At 39.3% G+C, this 25,144-nt stretch overlaps 1 protein-coding gene across 1 annotated transcript in view; it reads left to right on the forward strand.

Annotated features, from left to right (window-relative positions):
- Nucleotides 1-25,144, forward strand: part of CRYBG3 (crystallin beta-gamma domain containing 3) — a 201,444-nt gene that overhangs the window by 42,557 nt on the left and 133,743 nt on the right. The window contains exon 2 of the mRNA XM_089682944.1: nt 16,544-16,613. Coding sequence (XP_089539070.1) covers nt 16,544-16,613 — 70 coding nt within the window. The remainder of the gene's footprint in view (nt 1-16,543; nt 16,614-25,144) is intronic.

The following is a 25,144-nucleotide window of genomic DNA, read 5'->3' on the forward strand; positions in this document are numbered from 1 at the left end:
GTCCGACATGTTGCGTCACGATAACACGTGACTTTTCCAGGGATACAAGCTCCATTTAAATGGAGTCCGCACCTGATCCTAATCAGTTGGGCGGAGCACAGCAGCCATATTTCTGGAGTCACTAGTAATGCTACAATGCAGCAGCATGCTAAGAATAGCAGGCATACATATAATACTCAGCAACAAATATTAAACTAAACCCTCATAAATCAAATGGAATAACATATGTAAAACCCCCGTGTGACTGATCATAAATATTGCCTTAAATAAATCCTATTATACTATAAACATATTACAAACCTACCCCTGCAGTTTGTATTAAAATAAATAAAAAAAACACACATAAAAGATAAAACTAAATCGAAGCTGAGAATAAATGGAACATACTATAGTAAATATAATAGACCTGTCTACATACTGACGGAGTGGAGATATTCTGAATGAATCAAATAAAACCAGCAAACAAATGAGACAGAATATTAAAATGGGTTGTATAAGTTAAAAGTGTTAATAAATGTGTATATATGTGTTAAGAAACATATATAATATACATATAAAAATATGAAAACTCCAATATCATAATTTTATAAAAATAATCTAAAGCGAGAGAGGAAAAAAAAAGAAGGGGGGGGGCCAAGGAACAAAGAAAAAAATATTTAAAAATCACTAATAAAACAGTTTAAATCGAACTCCACATTGAGGCCCAAGGGAGCTAAGGTCTCCATGCTAAAAATCCAGCAAGACTCACACTCCGATGGGGATGATACTTCTCAATTCCCCAAAAACAAAGTGAGGAGGGATCTTTGTTATGGTAGGTGCTGAAGTGTTTCGAGACATTATGTTTAGGATACCCTTTCTTTATAATTTGTATATGTAATCTTAGTCTTTTACAAAGAGGGCGTTTAGTTCTGCAAATATATTGAAGCCCACATGAGCATTGAAGCCCATAAACCACACCATCGGACCTACAAGTAATAAAATCTTTTATGCTAAATTCTAAATTATTAGTACTTGACTTTAACGCAATCCTTTTTGTAACTTGTCCTTTCATCGCTCGACATGCGTAACAGTGTCTGCGTGGAAAAAAAACCCTTACTATCCAAAAGTGGATCCACAACATTATTGGCTATTTGAACTCTTAGATTAGGTGATTTCCTATATATAAACTGGGGCTCACTAGGTAAAATATCTTTCAATAATTTATCTAATTTCAAAATCGACCAATGTTTTTTAAAAACCTTTTCAATTTCTCTATGGTGTGCATTAAAATCCATGATTATAGGTAGCTGTTTATTCTTGGCTAGTATTTTAATTTTATCCCTAATTAGTTCATTATGATCTATTTTAGATACCTCCCAGATATTATTCTTAATCATATTGGAGTCATAACACTTGTGTGTGAATCTATGTTCTAAAATCTGCGCTTGGTCATGAAAGTCTTTAATTTCCTTACAATTTCTACGTAGGTGAATTAACTGACCTTTTGGTATGTTCATTAACCATGCATTTGGTGACAGCTATCCCACGGTATGTAACCATTCCTGTCTACCGACTTGAAATAAGTGTTCGTGGATATAATCCCTTCTTTAAATGTCAATTCTAAGTCCAGAAAACTAATAGTAGCCCTACTTACCTCCCATGTCAACCTTATATTTTTTTCAATAATATTTAAGCGGGTCAGAAATTCCTCTTAGGCCTCTCTCTCACCTTGCCAAACAATCAGAATATCGTCAATAAACCTTTTATAAAGTAATAGTTGGTCTGGGGTATTTTATAAATCATATCTTCCTCCCATAGGGCCATAAATAGGTTAGAAAGACTAGGTGCAAAGCTTGCCCCTATTGCAATCCCTTTAATTTGTCGGTAGACGCTATTGTCATGCCAAAAATAATTATGCATTAAGCAATATTCTAAACCTTCCAGAATGAATTCTCTCTGGGTCCATGACAAGTTTCCTAATTCCCTCAGACCCCAGCTTGCTGCTATAATGGCATCTGAATGATTAATAATAGTATATAAAGATGCTACATCCACCGTTGATAGCAAAATATCTTTATTCATAGTAAAAGAGGTCTGAAGTTGGTCCAATAGCTGTATTAGATGTTTTGTGTCCCTTAGGTAGGACTTTGTTTTTAGGACAAGTGGCTGGAGAAAAAAGTCCACATATTGACCAAGTCTATTCGCTACTGATTGTATACTGGTAACAATTGGTCTCCCAGGTGGATTCACACTGTCTTTGTGAATTTTTGGGACAGTGTATATAGCAGGGACACAGCATAGGTTAGGTACCAAGAACTTGGATTCTTTTTCATCTAATACTTTTTTCTTTATTCCCTTCTGTATTAGATGGTCTAAAGCTTTTTTATATTTACTTGTAGGATTGTTTCTTAACTCTTCATAAGTGTCAGGGTCATCTAATTGATCTTGTAATTTTTTCAGATAATAATCTTTTGAAAGAACCACAATTGCACCACCTTTACTATATCATTCCTTTTACTGAGTCTCTTTAGACCTATTTGGATCCCTTTATTTTGTTTTAAACTTGGAAGATCAAGTTTTTTCAGATCATGAGCTACCATTCTATTAAACACATCAACATGCCCATTGTCATTGATCTGAGGATTAAATAGAGATTTATTTTTAAAATGGGTATGTACCGTCTCTATATTGGTAGTCACTTCCACTTTTCCTTTTACTTCAGGCTGACTAAGGAAATGATTTTTTACATTTAATTTCCTAATATATTTTTGTAAGTCTATATAGACTTCAGATTTGTTTGCTGTTTTTTGGGGGCAAAATTAAGCCCTTTATCTAATACTTGTAATCCCTCACTAGTCAGAACAGTACCACTGAGGTTAAATACTCCCTGTCCTAATATTCTCTTTTTCTTTTGTTTGTTCCTTCCTGATCTACATCCCCTTTGTTTGGGCTTCTCCTGAAGTCTCTGTCTCTGTCGGGGGACCTCCTCTCTCTCTCTAAAAAATGGGCCTGATATTCTCCATTCGCTCCATAATCTTCCCTGAGCGGTCCATAATGGTTATGTGTGGGTAATGGACTCCTCCCTCCCTGTTTTGGTGGATACCAAGGTCTAGTTGGGCATCTTGGCTCCTTTCCTTGTATCTTTCCTCATATTTGGGGTAATACCGGGGTTTGTAATTATTATATGGGGGTCGCCAGTTATTCAAATGGCCTTTTCCAGCAGTTTTTTTTATAATAGGGGTTTCCATTCTTGGGTCCCCACCCATTTTTTGGGGTATGACAATTCTGCGAGTAGTGACCCTGCTCATATTCCATCCTTTGTTCCACTGGTCTCCAACCATTCCTAGGTGTTTGTTGTTTGGGGCCATAGCTATTTTTTCTATAGGTATCTGGAGGATTTCTATATTGTTGATTTTTTACTGGGCCTCTCTGATTCTCTCTATTTTCTGTTTTAATTACTTTAATAGGGGTAGTTGTAGTTGAGGCTACTTCTACTTCTCTTAATGTTGTCTGCCATTTAAATACTATATCATCTTTAAAATCATTAAGGTCCCTCTGATATTTCTTTCCTTTTCTATATTTTACTTCTCTATCTAGACTTTCCAAGTCCTTATTGAGTCTATTGGTGAGCTAAATTCCGGTAAATCTTTTAACGGTTCTATTTTTTTTTTCAATTCTACAATTTGCTGTACAATTCCTCTCATTTTTCTTTGTTTGCGTTTGAGTAAAAATCAAATAACTTCCAAACCTTTTTCATTAAAAAAATGAAACCATTCAGCAACCTATATACTAGAGATGGTTTGCACCTAAATGGAAGGGGGTCTGCTGTGCTGGGGGAGAGGTTTATGGGACAGCTGGAGGAGTGTTTAAATTAGGATCGAGGGGGGAGGGAGAATTAGATTATAATGGGGCAGACAGATCAGTCAGGGGCCAGTCCTTATTGGTGGGTGGAATGGGGAAAGAAGGGGGGAGGGCTAATGCAGGTGATAAAAAGGTTCCCATGTTACAAACATGTTACAAAAGTATGCAAAATATCTGTGCAAAAGGTGTCAATGAATTAATGTGTTTGTTCACCAATGCCAGAAGTCTGCCAAGCAAAATAGGTGAGTTGGAAGCTTTGGTGCATGAAGAGAACTATGATTTAATTGGTGTTGCTGAACTTTGGCTTCATTCTTCACATGACTGGGCCATGTTCTCTTTCGAAGAGACAGGGTAAAAAGAAAAGGTGGTGGTGTCTGTCTCTATGTGAGAAGTGATCTCAGAGTGAGTGTGAAAGAGGACCTCTTTGATGTAGAGTGTGATAAGGTTGAAGCATTATCAGTGGAACTGCACATGTGGGTGCGTACTACAAAGGTAATCTTTGGAGTTTGTTATAGGCCACCCAGTGTTAATGAGGAGGTGGAGACTTAACTCCTTGCACAGATCGAAAGGACTGCAAGGGCTCGGACAGTGATAATAATGGGGAAATTGACTGGAGTAATGGCACTGCAGGAACAGTTAAAGGGAAAAAATGTATAAACCTACTACAGGACAATTTTATGGTACAGTTCATAGAGGCTCCAACTAGGAATGATGCTCTGCTGGACCTGGTAATCTCAAACTATGCAGAGCTTATCACTAATGTCCATATAAAATAACATCTGGGTAGCAGTGACCATAACATGATTTCATTTATTGTTAGCTGTAAACAAGCACATATGGGGAAAATAAAAATGCTCAACTTTAAGAGAGCTAATTTTCCAAGGCTGCTCTCCAAGACCTAGACTGCGAGGGAATATTGGCATCAATGAATAGAACACAGAAATGGGAGTTCTTCAAAAAGACTGTATGTGAACACACTGCAAAATATATTGCCATGGGCAACAAGTTTAAAAGGTTAAAATGAAACCTATGTGGCTTACGGACAAAGTTAAAAAAGCTATAAATAATAAGAAAAGAGCTTTTATTAAATATAAAAATGAAGGAACGATATCATCGTTTAAACATTACAAAGAATATAACATAATATAATATGTAAAAAGGAAATCAAGGCCTCAAAAATTGAAAACGAACAACAGATTGCAGAAGATAGCATGACAAACCCCAAAAAATTATTCAAATATATTAATAGTAAAAAGGTCTGGCCTGGGCATGTAGGCCCTTTACAAAATAATCTAGAATGGGTGACTGGGGACAAAGAGAAGGCAAGTTTATTAAATACCTTCTTTAGCTCTATGTATACAAAGGAGCATGGGGGAGCTCTTGTCCATAATGGGCATGGTATTGACACAGCTCCAGATGATCCACATTGGCTCACAACTGATATGATCCAAAAATATTTTAGACAGAATAAAGGTGAATAAAGCACCTGGACCGGATGGCATACACCCATGGGTCCTTGAAGAATTGAGCTCTGTTATTTCAAAGCCATTTTTCTCATTTTAGGGACACTTTATTGACTGGCATAATACCACTGGATTGGCATAAGGCCAATGTGGTGCCAATATTTAAAAAGGGATCAAAATCTTAATCAAGTAATTATAGACCTGTTAGTTTAATAACTGTAGTTGGGAAAATACTGGAGAATTTAATAAAAGACCACATCGATGAGATCTTTCTTTAAACAATATTTTAAGGGACAGACCGGATGGGTTCATGAAAGACAGAGGGGTAGCGGTGGACGTGGTATACTTGGATTTTGCAAAAGCGTTTGACACAGTTCCCCACACATGGCTAATGTGTAAGGTAAAGTCTACGGGCTTGGAAAAATCTGTATGTAAATGGGTAGAAAACTGGCTAAAAGACCGTATTCTGAGAGTATTGGTTAATGATTCATACTCTGAATGGTCTGGGGTCTGGGGTTTAATGTTGATATATGTAAAATTATGCACTTGGGGGCTAAGAATATGCATGCATCATACATACTAGGGGGGGTACAACTGGAGGAATCAATGGTGGAGAAGGATCTGGGAGTTCTGGTAGATCACAAGCTTAATAATGGCATGCAATGCCAAGCTGGTTTTTCTAAAGCAAGCAAAATCCTCTCTTGTATTAAAAGAGGTGTAGACTCCCGAGAGAGATATCATATTACCCCGGTACAAATCAATAGTAAGACCTCATCTGGAATATGCAGTTCAGTTTTGGGCACCAATTCACAAAAAGAACATTGGAGAACTGGAGAAAGTACAGAGAAGGGCATCCAAATTGATAAGAGGCATGGAGGAGCTCAGCTATGAGGAAAGAGTAGAGGAACTAAATTTATTCTCTCTTGAGGAGATTAAGGGGGATATGATCAACATGTATAAATACATCAGTGGTTCATATAGTGAACTCGGTGTAGAGTTATTCACCCTGAGGTCATCACAGAGGACAAGGGGGCACTCTTTACATCTGGAAGAAAAGAGATTTAATATCCAAATACAGAAAGGTTTCTTCACAGTAAGAGCTCACGCGTTGGTTCTGGCCAGCTCAGTGGATTGCTTTAAAAAAGGCCTGGATTATTTCCTAGATACACAGAATATAACTGGATACTAACATTTATAGGTAATGTTGATCCAAGGAATATCCGATTGCCTCTCGGGGGATCAGGAAGGAATTTTTTCCCCTGCAGGAGCAAATTGGATCATGCTTTGCTGGGCTTTTTGCCTTCCTCTGGATCAACTTTTTTTATGGTTGAACTGGATGGACTTTAGTCTTTTTTTCAGCTAAACTAACTGTGTAACTATATGTTCAAACGATCAGTAAAATGATCATAGGATATAATGTATGTACACAGATCAGCCATAACTTTATGACCACCCGCCTAATGTTGAGTACTTCCCCCTTTTGCTGCCAAAACAGCCCTGACCCATCAAGGCATGGACGCCACTAGACCTCTGAAAGTATGCTGTGGTATCTGGTGCCAAGCAGATCCTTTAAGTCCTATAAATTGCGAGGTGGGGCCTCCATGGATCTGACTTATTTTTCCAGCACATCCCACAGATGCTCGATTGGATTGCGTTCTGGAGAATTTGGAGGCCAAGTCAACACCTCAAACTCGTTTTTGTGTTCCTCATTTCTGAGGTGTTACCTCATTTGTGTTGCCGGGTGCACCGTTTCCATGAGTCTAGGTTCACACTTGTGCAGGACACTGCATGTGATTCACACAGCATTCCTGTGCATATGACATGCGATATCTGTACGGAGCGGTTTGAGCTGTACATTTTGTATGGCTCAAATCGCATTGCATCCACACCAAAATCGTGCAGGACACTTTTTTTTCCACATTTGATTTTCATCACATGGGTGTTCTCACTCATGTGATCCGATTTCTGGCAAACGCACTGCTTTTTGTGATTTTTATCAGTGTCATTGATTTAACATTTACACCTCACCAGATTGCATGGACGGTGTGCAATTGCAATACGGTGCGGGAGACGCACAGGTTTCGTTGTGTTTCCTGCATCACATTAGTGTGAACCAGGTCTGAAGGTATGTACATGGTCAGCAACAATGTTTAGGTAGGTGATACGTGTCAAGTAACATCCACATGAATGGAATGACCCAGGTTTCCCAGTAGAACATGACCCACAGCATCATGCTGCCTTCTTCTGGCTTGCCTTCTTCCCATACTGCATCCTGATGCCATCTCTTCCCCAGACAAGCAGCATGCCCATCCAGCCAGCCATCTGAGTAAAAGAAAACGTGATCCATCACACCAAGCCACCTTGTTCCATTGTTCTGTGGTCCAGTTCTAATGCTCACATTCCTGTTGATGGTGCTTTTGACTGTGAACACGGGCCAGCATGGCCACCCTGACCTGTCTGCGGCTGTGCAACCCCATACACAACAAACTGCTATGCTCATTTTTTCTGTTTTCAACACAGTAACTTCAAAGACAACATGTTTACTTACTGCCTAATATATCCCACCGATTTTCAGATGCCATTGTAATGAGATAATCAATGTTATTCACTTTACCTGGTCATAAAGTTTTGGCTGACCGGTTATATTTCTGTTAGAATGTTTATTTAATCCCACCATAAATACTGATTATACGAATGGGCTCTGCATCCCACCTAAGCTGGTCACATACATACTAGCAAGTAGAGCTAAGCAAGCAGGGAATAGAATTCTTTAAGTTAGTCTGCAGATTTATAATAATTAAAGGATTAAAGTCCAATTCTAGTTTACAATTACAAATATAAAAACATTTACAGTATATGTTATGAAAAGGTATTTACTTCTACAGTGGTGGATTGGATTTATCAAATGATCTCTGTAAGTCTTTACTTATTCGTTTTTTTCCCAAAATCCACTACACACCCTAAATAAAGATCTATGAAAATCACAGGCAAAGTCACAGTATCAGAATCTGGTATTTCACGATGTATCTCACACAAAATGTGATTGAACAGCATTGTTAAACGAGTTTGCGGGAAAAACCTTTACCTGCAGGGACACTGGAATAGCTGCACTCTGAGTCATTCAACACAAGCGGACCTGGCGCTCCATACTGGATGTTTATGTTTGACATTCATTATATGGGTGGGTCAGGAAACAGGGCACCTTCTGCTGTGTCCTCATATTAAATAGAGAAATATTATCCCAGATAAAAAGCATATGGTTTTCTGTTTAATGTGATCCCCAAAGAGCAGTTATACTTAAACAGACCAAGTTCACGTCTCTTACCATTCCTATGATATGAGAAGTTCTTTACTTGCTGTATTATTAATGCAGTTAAAAACTTTTGTGCGTATAAAAGAGACTTCCACTTTTAACCTGGTTTCCGAAACCTTCCTCCTGTGCTAGCTAAAATTATTTTTTTTGCATGATTCTAGCGTTTTGTATTGGTTTTCTGCCCTTTCTCATGGCGCACTGTCATTAAGTTCAGATCTGACATTAAAGGGAATCTGTCGTAGAACAAAATAAAAGTTAAGAACCAACTCAATGTTAAACTTTTCTCTAGTTTGGGATTGCATGGAGAAACGTTAGAGCATCTCTCAGGATTTTATTGCTGCCTTTTACTCTGTAAAGAGATTTCACTTCACTTCCTGTCTATATGACCTTAGGACAAGAACTGACATTTGCAACTGGTGTCATTGAACTGTGAGCCCTGCATCGGTCTGAGGCTCCAAGCACAATAGCTTTTTTTTTAAGCTCCTAGGCGCTGTTAGCAGCATTTGTTCTTCTGCTCATAGAAGCTAAATAGTGTTATCCTATGGCAGAGGTGGGCAACTGTGGCCCTCCAGCTGTTGTAGAACTACAAGTCCCATGAGGCATTGCAAAACTGACAGTTGCAAGCATGAATCCCAAAGGCAGAGGCATGATGGGACTTGTAGTTCACCAACAGCTGGAGGGTCACAGTTGCCCACCCCTGTCCTATGAGGTTGATTTACTAAAGGCAAATAGACTGTGTACTTTACAATGTGCAGTTGCACTCTGCAAGAGCAGTTGCTCCAGAGCTTAGTAAATGAGGTAAAGATTCACTTTGCAAAGTATATCCAATCACATGGAAGGAAAATTTAAAAAAAAAACATTTTTGCTTGATTGGATGATGGAAGTCAGCAGAGCTTCTTCTCATTTACTAAGTTCTGGAGCAACTGCATTCGCAGAATGCAACTTCACTTTGTAAAGTTCGCAGCCTATTCTCCTTTAGTAAATGAATCCCAATGTGTTCATGCACACTACTTTAAACTTTTAGCATTTTTTGAGCTTCAGCGCCTAGAAGTAGAAAAAAAACTAAAATGCTACCGGAAAGCTCCTAGCAGCTTTTTTCTAGCTTTTTTTTTACCTCTATATGTAATGTAGAAACCCTAATAAAATGCTGCTGTTCCTAAATGCTCCTGAATGATACTAAAACCGCTATTACCAGTGTTTTTTTATCCAGCATTTTTCCCAGCTTTTTTGTGCTTAAAAAAATACTAGTGTGCCTGGAGCCTTAATGCTTTCAGAGGACCTTAGAACACCAGAGAATAGGGGAGAAGAGGTTGTAGGTATCGGTCTACTAGTGCGGAGGAGCCTGTGGGAGAGGAGGATCTGGTAAGTAAAATTTGTTTTTGTAGAGCTTTTTGGAGCATTTTCTAGTAGAAAAAAAACTAAAACTCTACCAGAAAGCTCCTAACAGCTTTTATCTAGCTTTATTTTTTTGCCTCTATATGTACTGTAGAAATGCTAATAAAACACTACTGTTCCTAAATGCTTCTGAACGCTACTAAAACATTACTAAAACCGCTGTTACCAGTGTTTTTTATCCAGCATTTTTCCCAGCTTTTTTGAGCTTAAAAAATGCTAGTGTGCCTGGAGCCTTAACCTCCCTAGTGGTCTTATTATGTCAATATTTCTGTGCTCAAAGCGGTACATTTGCATGGAAATATGTTGTTTTTTTTATTGTAGGCCTGTAATTTTTAGGAATAACTCACTGAAATCTGCCCACACAAGAGTCTAGTAAACATCCCGGGTAGGATTAAACTTGAAACACGAAATCATAAGTTATAATATAATAAATAATAATATAATAATAATAAATTTAATTCAATAATATAATCAAACCAAAAACACTGAAATTTGAAATATAGCGCCAAGTTCGTACATCACTGAGTAAAGTCGCAAAATCGTTTTCAGTGTCTGATGACGAATTTCCCCACAAATCATTATCACTCAATTCTACAAGTGGTTCTGATTTACTATCGCTGTTCTCTAGCTGATCTTAAACCGATTTTGACCTAAAGGGATTTTTTTTGGATGCCATGGATGTTTCTCAGTTTCCAGGCAGAAAGAACAGTAAAAATGCAGGCAGAGCACAGGACAAAGCACTACGGATAAAATGTATGTGAAATGGTTTGATACAGTAATGTTTTACTATGTGATTTTAGTGTATTTAGTGAATGTCACTTTTTAAAATGTTTACATTTCCCGCCGGTTCTGGCCCCCGTATGTCCCGTACATCCCAACGCTCGCAGGGACTGCAACCCAGAAGACGGATGCCGGCATCGGCCGGAGGAGATGGCAGGGGACGCTGCAGGGGCCACATCGCAGGAGCGAAGGACAAAGGAAGTGAAACAGGGATCCCGGAGCAACGCTGCACTGATTAACCCCAAGCTACACTCGGGAATACCGCCAGGGAGGTTAATGCTTTCAGAGGACCTTAGAACACCAGAGAATAGGGAGAAGAGGTTGTAGGGATCGGTCTACTAGTGTGGAAGAACCTGTGGGAGAGGAGGATCTGGTAAGTAAAATTTGTTTTTGTAGAGCTTTTTGGAGTGTTTTCTAGTAGAAGAAAACCTAAAACTCTACCAGAAAGCTCCTAACAGCATTTTTCTAGCTTTTTTTTTACCTCTGTATGCTATAATGCTAATAAAACGCTACTGTTCCTAAACGCTCCTGAACGATACTAAAACCGCTATTACCAGTGTTTTTTATCCAGCATTTTCTCAGCTTTTTTGAGCTTAAAAAAATGCTAGTGTGCCTAGAGCCCTAATGCTTTCAGAGGACCTTAGAACACCAGAGAATAGGGGAGAAGAGGTTGTAGGGATCGGTCTACTAGTGTGGAGGAGCCTGTAGGAGCGGAGGATCAGGTAAATAAAATTGCTGTACACAGCCTCACTTCATGGGAGAAGTTTTTGTTTTCCTGAAATTCATGTTTAAAAGTGGACCACAGCAATCGAGCTTATAAACGTATCACTTCACATGGATCTTTAAAGCAATAGTAAAGGCTGTAATCAAAGTCATATAATGACATAATGTGCAAACAATGAAAGACTTACTTAAAGTGAAGCCCTCCAGTGGAGTGCTGCCACCGCTGACAGGGCTTCCATCTTCATCCAGTCCTCCTTCCGGGTGTGCTGGCTCCTGCCGATTAAATGGCCAAGCCGCGATGATGTCGCGCTTGCACATGCGCACAGGAGCCACGATCGCAGCACAGCGCTCTGAATGGACTGCATGCTCAGTATGCAGTCCATTCAAAGCGTAGTGCGCATGCACTGGTGACATCACCAGCTGGAGAAATAATGAATATCTCCTAAGATTAAATATACATAAAGTGTTACTAAACCCACAACTGTAAAATCAGTCTGTATGTGCAGTAAAGCATACTTGTTATACTGACTGTGAAACCTAAGGGGTTAATCCTCTGCATTGTGTACAAAGGCTGTTTGATCCTGTCTTCTCTGCCCCTCCTCTTGTTGAAATGATACAGACTGAACCCTTGATACAGACTGAACCTGTGGTCACATGCATATGCTCAGTTTGGTGTGTATTGCTAGAGAGGTTTTTTTTTTTTTTCCTTGAGAGGGTGCATGTGATGAGCACAGGGCCAATCAGCACTGTCCAGAGAGAGGTCAGAGGTTTCACATCCTCCTAGAGCAGAAAGAAAACACCTCCTACAAGCTTTAACCAGTACTCTGCTGAAGTCACAAGACTGCTCTAACTGCTGATGAGAAAAGGTATTTAGCAGTTTATATTTACTAAAATAATTGCATTTCCATGTTCTGTGCACCGTGGGAGACCAGATATAGTGAATGCAGGGTCCTGGGTTTTGTATCACTTTAAATTTTACATAGTGATAGGTCGATCTGTGTTCCATGAGCCCTCTTTAGCAAAAATTCATCAGATTGTTGTTAAAATGAAAAAAAGAATGCTTCTAAGAGTAACAATATGATTACTCTGGTACACACTAACGTGGAAAGGCTCACTTGGATTTGAGCAAACCATGGCAATATAGAATATATATAGTATAGAAAACTGGACTGGGACAGTTTCTGGACTGTTTTTGCTCTCCAATGTATTGGAGTTCTCCTAAAAGCACTGACTCTGAATCCTTCCCCACTCCACCAATAGCTAATAGTGAGAGCCACTGATACCCCAGCACCCCACAATACCAAACCATTTACTTGGACAATTGTTGTCCTGTAAAACTGTCTTAGTTGTCAAGAGAAACACTGCACGTGTTTCAGATACTTTCTTGAATGATGTTTATAAAAACTTCCATTCACAATTTCCAGGGTGTTATCAGATTGAATTTCCAAGAATGGCAATAAACCGAGAGAAAAAATATGGTAAGACTTACAACACGGTAAAATCTAGGTGTGGCTGAGTGATAAGCCTTGTTTGTAAATTGGGAGAAGCCAGAAATTAAATCATAAAAATTAAATTGGGTTTCTGATTTAATGGGGTCAGTTTAGGTTATCGCAGCATTCCAAGTATGAGATTTTATAATAGTCTCTGGATTCCAGAACAGTGCTTTGTGTAGTTCTGTACTCACCAATATATTGATATTTCTGTCATAGATCCTCAGCCTGCTTCAGTAAGTATGCCAGCAGAGGTGAGTCAGGCCTAGAAAAAGAAACAAACCGTAAACCTCTTTTGTATATTCCAATAAACATTGTGCAAAGCTATGTGCGCAAAAACACCGGCACATGTGCATGCATGCAGGCCTATTTTTCAAAACATACAATTTTGTATGTCTGGCTGAAAACACATTGCAGACGTGGCCCCCAAGAGCCTCAACAAGCGTATTTTACTTTTCTTTGGTTGTGTGCAAAAGCCTTTAAAATAGTTGTAAACAGGGGCGGACTGACCATTTGGAAACTCGGGCACTGCCCGAGGGCCCGGGTCAGTAGGGGGCCCCATGAGATGCCCCTGGTACCTTTTTCACAGGCTTTTTTGAGTTTGGGCAAGGACACAGAAGCCCCATGATCCCCTATTGCCCGGGGGCCCCATGAGTTGTCAGTCCGCCTCTGGTTGTAAAGGCTAAAGTTTTTTTTATCTTAATGCGTTCTCTGCATTAAGGTAAAAAAAAAAGCCTTTATGTGCAGCTCTCCCCAGCCTCACCTAAATGCTTGCCAGAGCCCGATCTTGATCCAGTGCTGTTCCCAAGAGCAGCGCTGTTCTCTCTGGCCCTCCCCACCTGGCCATTGGCTCCTGCTGTTGTTAATCAAATACAGTGACGAGGGGAGGGGCTGAGATGCACTGTGTGTCCCAATAGACACACACAGCCCGGATCAGGATCAAGCCTGCACATGTGCCCCTGTAGAAAATGGTTTCCTAAGTAGCTGAGCGTGCCGGTGGGGGAAACCAGTGGAGGATCGGGGCTGCTCTTGGCAAAACCATTGCACACAACAAGTATGTGTAACATTATTGTTGTTAAAAAAAACCTTTACAATAACTTTAAACAGCATTCATTAGAATGGCTTCATGTGGATTACTTGAAGCATAGTAGTATTAAACTTGGTTCAATCATAGATTGGCATTTTGGCGAATATATTGACATCTTTTAGGGCCAGTTCATACCATAGAAACGCAGTCTGGATGCATGCCAGTGCATTTTTGGTGCAGTTTTGATGCGTTCCGGTTCATTTTTTCTCCTTTTTTCCCCTCCAACTTAGTAAGGATGTATGCGTTCTGGGGTGCTTTTGGTGCTTTTAGGTGCTTTCTGCTGTGGTTTTGATGCGTTTTACTGCTTTCCAGTACAGTTCAGTGCAGAAAAAAATGCAGCATGTTCTACTTTTTTTCTGGAACTGGAACACACTGGACCTGACCACACTGCTGTGAACTATGCCATTTGAAACTTACTATCAATGCGTTTTTGATGCAGAAAAAAACACACTGGACTGCATGTGGTGTGAACTGGCCCTAATGCTTGTTTCGTTGAGTCGGTATGGCTAAACTGCAGTACTCTAGCCTCACTATGTACGCTTTCAACTGCTGATCTGCAGCTTGAAGATGTACAGAAGCTTGAAATGCAGTGAGCAATGTTCTTACTGTTAATAACATAATAGAATGGGTAATGAAATCTCAGCATTTGCCACTTAGTCCTAAATGGACATAGCCTTCCTCTCAACAGGAATCTGCCGATATGGGTAGACTGGATCTCTGGAGGTTCTCTTCATTGGCTATGGGCAGTGGGAATAAATCAAAGAATGCGCTAAATATAAGTAAATACAAAAATTATTAGTTTAAAATAATGATATCCGTGATAAAAAAAAATATTATATAAAAGTCCATCCACCATCACAAAGTAATTAAACAGTTCTGAAATCTTGTATAAATCAAACATCGTGCAAAAAAAATCCACCACCGAATGAAATGGGTACACTCACCAGAGCTCGATGCTGACCAGATTATAAGTCTGCAAAGATAGCGTTTGCTCTGGGAGCGATGATCAGTAGAAGTAATCCAAACTGGGAGCAATATACTGCAAGCAGCCAATCAGCACAATATGGAATAGCCTTAACAGCAGGTAGTCATCACGTCTCCATACCATAGATCATGTTCGGGGAATCAAAAAAGGAAATCATAGTGCAGTACGTTTAAAACCAAAATGTTTTATTGAAACGTCAGAAATGCACTCACAAACAGGGTGTCTAGCCGACACCAGCAATGACAGCCTCAAGAAAGCAGGGACGAGCCTCGCTCACCGCGATATCACAGCTGACAGTCTACAAGGAGCATCAGGACTTATATAATATTTTTTTATCACGGACATAATTATTTTAAACTAATAATTTTTGTATTTACCGGTACTTATATTTAGCGCACTCTTTGATTTATTCACATTTTTATCTTTTTTTGGTTAGGAGTGCAGCTTTTGTTCTATTTAGTTTGTGGCGCTTTCTCTATTTCTTATATTATCTATGGGCAGTGGGATATGCAGAAGATTTAATCATTCACAGTGATGATTAAATCTGAAATAAATGGGTGGTGCAGGTAGGTTCATACCTTCTGTATCAGTACTGGGATAATGGGAATGGTCATACATGACATAATTTTAGAAAAAATTGGCCTAATGTGCTATTCAGTCAGTGGTAGTGTCAATGAATTTAGAAATGATATCATACATAACAACACTATGCACTGTATATACCTTGTACTCATATAGTTGTATTGGACTCCGGTTATACTTCATGCAGACCTTACTATGACACAGTTAATGTGTCCATTTTGTTGTCAGAACTGATGTTCACCAATAACTATTGAAGTTTCTGATGCTACAGTGAGGCTTCAACTCACAACACAGATTTAGCTGTACATGACAGGTGCACTTTGGTAAATTATTTTCTGCACACACATGTTAACTCTAAAAAATTGCTCATTTTTGATCTTTTAAATATAAAATACGCATATGTGTTCGAAAAGTGCAAAAAAATAGTAGAAATCTTGTGAGCTGATCACTTCCTGTGCTTTCTGCCTCTGGACTGTTATCAATTAGTGTTGTTCCCTGCTATCTCTGTGGACTACAAAACACCTCCCCATGGTAGTCCTAACACATTCCTTGTCCTAGTGTGACAATGGTGCTCAGTACAGTTGTCACCCTAAAGTGTCAAAAAAAGAGAAAACTAATGCAGCCACCACATCTAAGGACTGGTAAGCTAAAATACTATCACTTTTGTTCATGGGTTTAGTTATACTTTAAGCCTATAAAGATATGATTTCATTTTGTAAAGTGCTGAGCAAACTGTTGGCGCTATATAAATCCTGTATAATAATAATATGATGCCATCAAACAGGAGCATGTTGTAAACCTACTAAATCATGATGTAAATGCAGAAAAAAATAAATACAATAGCACTTGTATAGTCAGTTTATAAATAATGTATTTGTTTTTCAGGCCTGAAGAGAAAACTAGTAACTTGGCCCCAGACATCCATGAAAGCCTGTCTGCAAGTCAAACGGAAGAGGTGGGTAAAAATACAAACACACAGTACATACAAAGATATATGGACTTGAGGTATGGGGGATGTGTTGAAGATACATTTATTGTTACATATGAAATCAAATCAGTTTTTTACTCTTCAAACCTGGACTGTGGAATTGATAGTCAGAAGCTGATTCGTTGCAATTCGCTGCAAGAAATGTCACCTAAAGTACATTTTGGGGACACTTGAAGGGTAACTATACTTATATGGGAAAAAAAATTGCAAATAAAAAAAAAATATAGTGTCTACCATTGCTACACAAGTCATATTGTAATTGAATATTATTAAAAATTACCTTTTCTCTTTATTCTGCAGTGCTGTCATTTTTTTTAAAATGCAGTATGGCACCCTGGAGACTTTCTGTACACATATGGTGTACAGAATGCCCCCAAGAAATGTAATTTTCTGTTTGTGTGATTGGCTCACTGATTTTCCCAGAAATCTGCTCTAAGATACAAGTCAGATTTTGAGCATCCCCTGCAACAAAAATGTTGTTTTTGGTGAGATAATCACATCTAAAGGGATGCAGACTTTGCCACTTTCCTCCTTAGAGCCCTGCAGATGTAGCAGCTAATTGATAATTATAAGATCACTCCCGTACAGATTCACAGTGCATGAACACAAACAAACAACTATTTCTTCAGAATAATAAAAGGTAGGAATCTAGTAAAATCCTTGCAATGTACGTAGATCATCCAGAGGGGAATGTTTTTCTCTCAACAAAAGTGGAGTTACTCTTTAAACCTACACCTGGGCCTGTATTTTGCATCCCATTCATTAATACAGGGTGTGGCGTATCCCCTTGGAGGAGAAGCTGATCACATGACTTTGACAGGTCATATCACTGGGCTATTCTGGCTTTTTTTTAATCACTTTTCAGTTCAGAAGAACAATATGCACTAAGCACATTTGTAAAGTATATTTTCAGTATTTTTTTATTTTTTCAAGCAAGCGCTATGATGGTGCAATGTAAGCAGTATAATACAGACCCTTTACTACATAGGGGGAATTTTTCAAATATATGTGAATATTAGAATGGGTTTGAGCCCTCATAACAAACCAATGCATTTTGACAGTTCAAAATCGCATGACAAGTCGCACCCTATTTGTGCCTTTGGAACTGCTCAAATCGGTGCAAATCCTACTTTGAAAAAGCACCGATTTTGAAAAACATTTTCTGCAACATTTTTTGCCATTTCATTTTGCAACTTTCATAGACATCTTTGCATAAAGTCGAACAGATGTCAGGCAAGTCGCACATGAAATCGCACTGACCAGCTACTTTGAAGTCACTCTACTTCAAGTGAAATATCGTGATTTCACAGCTGCATTCAGTGTAAACCAGGGTTGATGGTCAATGGTGACTGAATATAGTATACCTATTGACTAAAGTATACTTATACAATGTATACTTAACTGCCTTACAGAACCTTGATATTCCTGTTCAACAGACTGCTCTTGTTACTAGTTATGTAGTTGTAGCCTGTCGACATATCTGCAAAACATTGCCACAGGGCAAGTGAATGTTTGTGTTTTGAAGCACATAGAATTAATACTGAAAACAGCCACCAATTTAAATGTATATTTAGGGCTCCTTCACACCATGTCCATTGAGTTGTTTATCTGCATAAATCAATGTCAGCTGAACATAGGGGTGCGTGGAAAGTGATTGTTTTCTATATATCCTGATCACACCATACATGTGTGCGGGGATGTGTGCTGCATTCAAATGCACTGTCACAAGTTAAATGAAAGGTCATTTTGTAACAACTCAATAAAGGTTTATGTTATGCTATGTGTTGTAACTCGCACTGCCCTACACAGCGCATACCAGTGGGGATGTGTTATATCTAGCATAATGTGTCCCAGCTGGTGTGAATGAACCCTTAGACTCCTTAACTTGTAATATATGAAACATTTCTCCTGCAGATTTTATGTTGCAGACATTTTTCTCCCTCTGTGACACCTGTAGAAAGACATGTTCCAAAAAAATTCTATAAAGTTATCAACAATTTGTGAGAATATGGAGAGCTAGACAACAGATGGCCTCAGTTTGCTGTATTCCCCAGTATAATATGGTTATAGACATGACTGTGCTATAGATATTACATTTTATATATATATATATATATATGCAATACATTATATCATTAAAACACATTTTGTTCTACAAGATTCTACAGTTTTTAAAATGTTTGTAAAGTCTTTGTTTTTAAATAATAAACATTTCATACTTTACTTCATTGTGTAATAGTATATCATAGAGCAGCCCCAATCCTCCTTTTCTCGGTTCCCTCAATGTTACTCCTTGCTCCTCCTCTTCTTTGTGTGCCACCGTGGGAAGCCGTTTCCTATTTTGGCACATCTGTGGGCTCAATCCCAATGCCCACTGCCTGCATCTATAGACACAGACAGCAAGCAAGGCTTGGCCCCGCCCCCTGTTCCCTTACAACAGGATTTGACTGAAAGCAATGGGAGCTGTGCCGCTTCTCTCAGCTAAGCCTGTGAAAGTGGGGAGAAGAGGAGAGAGCCACTTCAGACAGGCACAGTGCTGGATTGAGATTGGGCTCAGGTAAGTATGGTGGGGGGCGATAGACTTCCTGAAACATTTTTCACCTTATTGCAGGGAATGCACTAGAGTACAAATGTTTAGGGTTTACAACAACTTTAAGCTCTAAGAAGTGAAGACTTCATTCTGTATTTAGCTGTTTAGCTTCCAAACCCCATTGAAATCTTATACACTTTAAGTGGCTCAGTTCATGTTGCATTGTAACTAACTTTTCCTTATTCAGGGGGATAGTCCTACTTCTGACTTACATTTCTCCAATTGTTTTTCCTCCAGAGTTACACTTATATTGGGTAGAATTATATATATCAGTATTACTAGTACTAGTAAACTGCGCAAGGTGTTTATATTCTTTATGTACACTCTTCACATTATTGTGTTACATATTTTTCTAACACTAGTCAACAAGAAAGGTAATGGTGTTACCTATTAGCATCTAGTCAAAGGGACATTGTCATGTTCTAACCTGAGTGTTGGAATGCTTCTGCTTTGCTCTGGGCTATATGAAATGATGATCCAGTGATTGGTAAGGGTGGGTCTTTTGTTCACACATTTTGGTGCTGAAAAATGTCACTTTTTTATCTGTAAAAATAGGTTAAAGCCCACAATACTTTAACTGAACTAACCTTCGGTGAATCATTGTATAGATGGTTACGAGGCTGCTATGTGGACCAGTACTGGAAGAGTATTGATGGGTAAATCTCAGTAGCCAAGTAGCAAATGTTCCTAAAGCTGACCCTACACTGTTTGAATTTCAGCCTGATGAACAATTAAAATTCAATTTGTGGGTGTCGCTGTCGGCCCCTTCCCACTTTATAGCCATTCTTTGTCAGCCAAACAATGGCTACTTTTTTTGATTGAAAAAATACTTTATTACATAAGTATAAAAAACACATGATACTTGTTGTCGGGGTATATCTCACCCTATACTGCGACGCAGCGCACCACATTGCAATACAGTTCCAAGCATACGATAAATACATTCAATAAATAAATACATTCACTCAGCGGTATGATGCCTGACGTGATGTGCGTGGCGGACGAATCCCCAGACCAACACGTCATGCATAACGCCGCTTACCCCGAGACCATAGCATCCTAAAATAAAGTACATTTCTTAACAATGGCTACATCTAATCTGATGCAATTACTGTTTGGGTATTCTGACAGCCAATGGCACTGATTGCCAGAGTACTCTAGCCGGCACTGCTATATAGCATGGAGGGAGGAATCTGCGGGCCAGGAAAAAAAATCTTACAGTGAATAACTAGATACAGGGTATTTCTGAACATAAGATACAAATCTATCAGATTACAATTAGAAGATAAAACAGTTGTATGTCTTTGGCCCCCTGTGATCACTGCAGACACACCCTTGCTGACCAATCATTAAATAATGGATTGTCTTCAATACATTTTTTGGTAAATCACTATTGTTCCACAAAAATAAGACCAGGAATGGGGTGTCTGCTAAAGCATAAAACACATACTAGACCAGAAGCAATCATGCATGTACTGTCACAGTTCTACAGACCAATCATGTGACATGTTAGATCTTGCAAACACCATATCATGTATATATCATATATATACCGTGTAGCCTAAAGCCGGCCACAAATGGACAGATGTCTTACTAAATATCACAGGTGGTGAGACATCTGTCTGTGCTCAGAGAGTCTTAATGAGTGCTTCTAGCAGTTCTGTAAGTGAAACATGAGTTTTCCATAGACTGACCCTTTCATTAATCCAGCACACCCTTTCTGTATTTGTGCCCTGATGGTAATACTATATGCACAGTGGCAATAACACCTCTGGATTCCATTAAATATGAGCAGACGGAGGTGGTGAAGCACTGAGCGGCCTTGCAGGGCCTGTGCTGTTGGTGATCTCAGCGGACGTCTACGTCAGTCTGCTTCAGCGGCTAATTCTTCTTTCTTGGAAAAGTGTTCTCCTATCCCCAGAGAGCAGGACATGCTGGCAGATGGCTGGATGTGGGGAATGTGCCTCCGTATCTGACACATGCTTTTATATACACTGGCTCTGTGTAGAAGGACTAGAATATTCATTCTCTGCCATCGGGAGCCTTCAGATGTAATTCTAATACAGCATGGATCTGAATATGGCGAATTGAAGTTATTAAGCTTTCTGTCAATTTGCACAGCTGCTGTTATAATTCAGTGTAACATTCCTGACATGTCTATATTTGGACGGTTGGCGCAGGTTCAGAAACCGAGGGAGAGGCGCAATCCCTTGGAAATATATATTCTTCTGGCTAATGATTAGAGTGGGGATTCCATAGGTTTTTTTTCTATGTGTTAAGCTGTAAAGTAATGTTAGAACAATAAAGGCACAGTTCCTTCAAACTATAAAAAGTTCTCATCTAAACCGATTCGGGGCACCTGGCTGAGTCTCTAGCTGATTTCTTGTAGCTGCAAGTCTCCTTTGCTCTGGAATAGCCCAAAATCAAATACTACATTCTGTATGAACCACTAAGGCCCCTTTCACATGAACATTCTGATCGAGTCCTCCTGTCCATTTTGCAGGTGGACCCGATCGGGAAAATTCATTTTCCACTATGGAGTGGCAGGTATAAACGGACGTGTCTGTTTACATCTGTCTACATCCAATCCGATCCACTAAAAAGACAGATGGACATCTGTTCCCCTTCCATCCAGCAGATTAGATTGGATGGGAGTTGGATGCAAATGGACCACCTTTCTGTTTACACCCAACTGCCATCCAATCCACTGGCAGTTGTGGCTGCAATCTTTCTTGGTCTACCTGACCTTGGCTTGGTGTCAAGAGATCCCCGAACTTTCCACTTCTTAATGGGTGATTTACCAGTACTGAGTGGCATAGTCAAGGCTTTGGACATCTTTATATGTCCTTTTCCATCTTTATAAAGTTCCATAACCTTGTTACTCAGGACTTTTCTGATCCCCATGGCTCAGTATCTGGCTCAGTATCTAGCCTAGTTAGTGTTTCCTCGTAACAGCAAACAAACTCATTGACTATTTATACACTGACACTAATTGCAATTTAAAAAGCCACAGATGTGGACATTAACCTCTAATTGGCATTTTAACCCGTGTGTGTCACCTTGTGTGTCTGTACCAAGGCCAAACATTCCAGGGTATGTAAACTTTTGATCCGGGCCATTTGGGTGATTTCTGTTATTATGATTTAAAAAGGAGCCAAACAAATATTTGATAATAAATGGCTTCATTTGATCATCATCCTTCAATAAAAGAGCATTTTTTGGCAATATCAATGCCAAAATTTCACAATTTCTGCCAAGGTATATAAATTTTTGAGCACAACTGTATATCACATCCAATGACTAGTAAGTTGCAATATATTACAATTTGGGTTTAATACCGCTTGAAGTGTTAAAAGTACAATGATAATTTCCTGTGGGTTATAGATGGGCTGGGACACCTAAGGACTCCTTGCATTTTTTAGGAACTTCCACAACTCCTGGCTCTGTGCCTGTCTGTGGATGTAAACTTTGGATGTTTGGTGTGCCAACTTCTGTCTCATTCTGAGATCTCCAACAGGTGGTTTAACTGCTCTTCATCATCTACCAAAAACATAAATATCTATAAAAGAGTTCATCTTTAATAGGTTTTAGGAGAATTAGCTGGATATTGACTGATATAGCGAAATGCTGAGTTAATTCAGCTTATCTGTGGATTTGTTGGATTTTTGAGAACCTTTGAAGACCTGTAATCCAGGATTTGGAGCGGAGTCTGGCCATGACATCCAGCCTGGTTGGTCATAATTAAGGGCCGCTCATTTTCTCAGGGTTAAGTGCACTCTCTTCTTGGAGCCCCTCCAGTTTAGTGTTAGCTCAGGTCAGAGTTATTGTTTCACTCTGTGATTAAACGGATGTCTCCCACACCACGGCATTACTGTGAACTAATTAGCTTATTTTCCATTTGTGGACAACGCTGGCACACCATGTAGCAATGCATCATAAAGTCTCAATTACATGTCTGGCAAGGTCACTGCCATAACAGATGACTCACCGGCATATGGGAGAGATACTGACCGATTCTTCCAAAGTAAGCCAAAGTAAGTCTTAGCAGTTCAACAGCAAACAGATCTGTGTATAATCACATGCAGAAAGACATAGCTGCAGTAAAGGCATTTTGGGAAATGGTTCATTCAAAGATGTAATGTGAACCGAGAAACTTTTTTCCATGAACACCAAGCTTGTTGCTTTGCTCTATCTTTAGCTGGTAGCCTGCAGCAGGTGGAAATTTTGATGGAAGATTATAGGTGTTCAGGTGCTTAGAGTGAAATAACTAGTTTTTTCACCAGGAAAATAATTGTTTGATTAAAAGTTTATTTGGTATTTCTGTACTGTCCTTCTTTACTCCCCATTCACAACTGTGTGATATGTTGCACTTTGGCCTTTGCGTAACAATGCATGATAAAAGGAATGGTGTTATTGTTTATGGTTCCAATTCACACTTATGCAATGTGCTTCTGTGCAACTTGGAAAAAAGGTATAGAGTTTTTAGCCTCGTGCCCTTCAGTTTTTATTGCGTTTTGGCCTTTTTTATGCTTAAGTAGAAGTCTTCTCTTAGCAATGTCGACTCTAGGGAGATGGAGAGAGCAGGCCATGCCATACGTAAAAGAAAAGTAGGGCCAAAGTTACTACTTCTCCTAGGGTTCAAAGAATGCCCTTCATTCTGTACTCCTGTGACCCATATTCAGCCAACAGGGAGCTAAAGCCCACTTCCGGCTGATGTCACTCAGCCGATCTAGACTTTGGAGAGATCCTGATTTAAACACTACACTGGATCTGAGAAGCACAAACCAAAAACCCTATTTAATTATTTTTTAATATTAAAAGCAAACACCCTCATCCATCCATGTCTCCATCCTTTATTTTGCTGAGAGATCACTTTGAAAAACACCCCCTTAGTATTTCTGACTGCAGCTATCTTAAGTTAGGGCAGATTAGTCTATGTAATCTATCTGCCCTTAGCTCAGGCGTGCAGGTAGGAGGATGTGCTTAACTGTGAAAACCCCTCCTCCCCTCCTGAAGACTCCTGGTATGTATGGCATGATTTGCTGAGGAATGGAAACCAGAATGTAACTTAAGAATGTGTATTATATTTACTTGTTTTGAACTTTTTTTTTTACATTTCTTATCTATTTACTAATATAGCAGCATAAGGATTACAAATAGTCAATATTTATTGAAAGAGTAAAGTTCTGCTTTAATGTCATGATCCACCAATATGCCTGAGCACTGGAGGGGCAGAGGAGAGAGCCGGTGACTGACAGTCGCCACTCTCTGCTCACTGAAGACCAAGAACTGAGCGATTAGGTGGCTGGGGACAGAAGCAGCAGCGGATTGTTGCTTCATTCACCTACTGACACTAGCAGCCCCACAGAACAGTACATTTTTCTTTGAACTCCTCACCTTTGTGATGCCATACAGTTTTGAAGCCATCAGTTCCAAAAACATTTATTTTTGTCTCATCACTCCAGAGTACAGTCCCAGTAGTCTTCTTCTGTTTCAGCATGGGCCCTGACAAATTCTATGTGGGCTTTTTTTGTGCATGGGTTTTAGGAGAGGCTTCCTTCGTGGACGACACCCATGCATGCCATTCTTCTGCAGTTTACTCCATACTGTGTCACAGGAAACAAACACCCCAGTTTGGCTTTCTACTTTATCTAATTGGAGTGAACTTGCATGGTAATTTTCTTCACCCTTTCTCATCAGAAGACACTTCTGTCGAGGTGTTAACTTTCGGGGAAGGACTGGATGTCTCTGTGAGATGGTTGCAGTTCCATCCCTGTTAAATTTTTTTATCACTTTTGCTACAGTATTCTGACTGATAAGAAAAGCTTTGCTGATCTTCTTGTAGCCTTCACCTTTCTTGTGTAAAGAAATTTTCTTTCTCAGGTCTTGTGACATTTCTCTTCCATGT

This window comes from Staurois parvus, unplaced genomic scaffold, assembly GCF_062004578.1.
Source record: "Staurois parvus isolate SC_StPar_1 unplaced genomic scaffold, SC_StPar_1.0 ptg000299l, whole genome shotgun sequence".
Lineage (NCBI taxonomy): Eukaryota > Metazoa > Chordata > Amphibia > Anura > Ranidae > Staurois > Staurois parvus.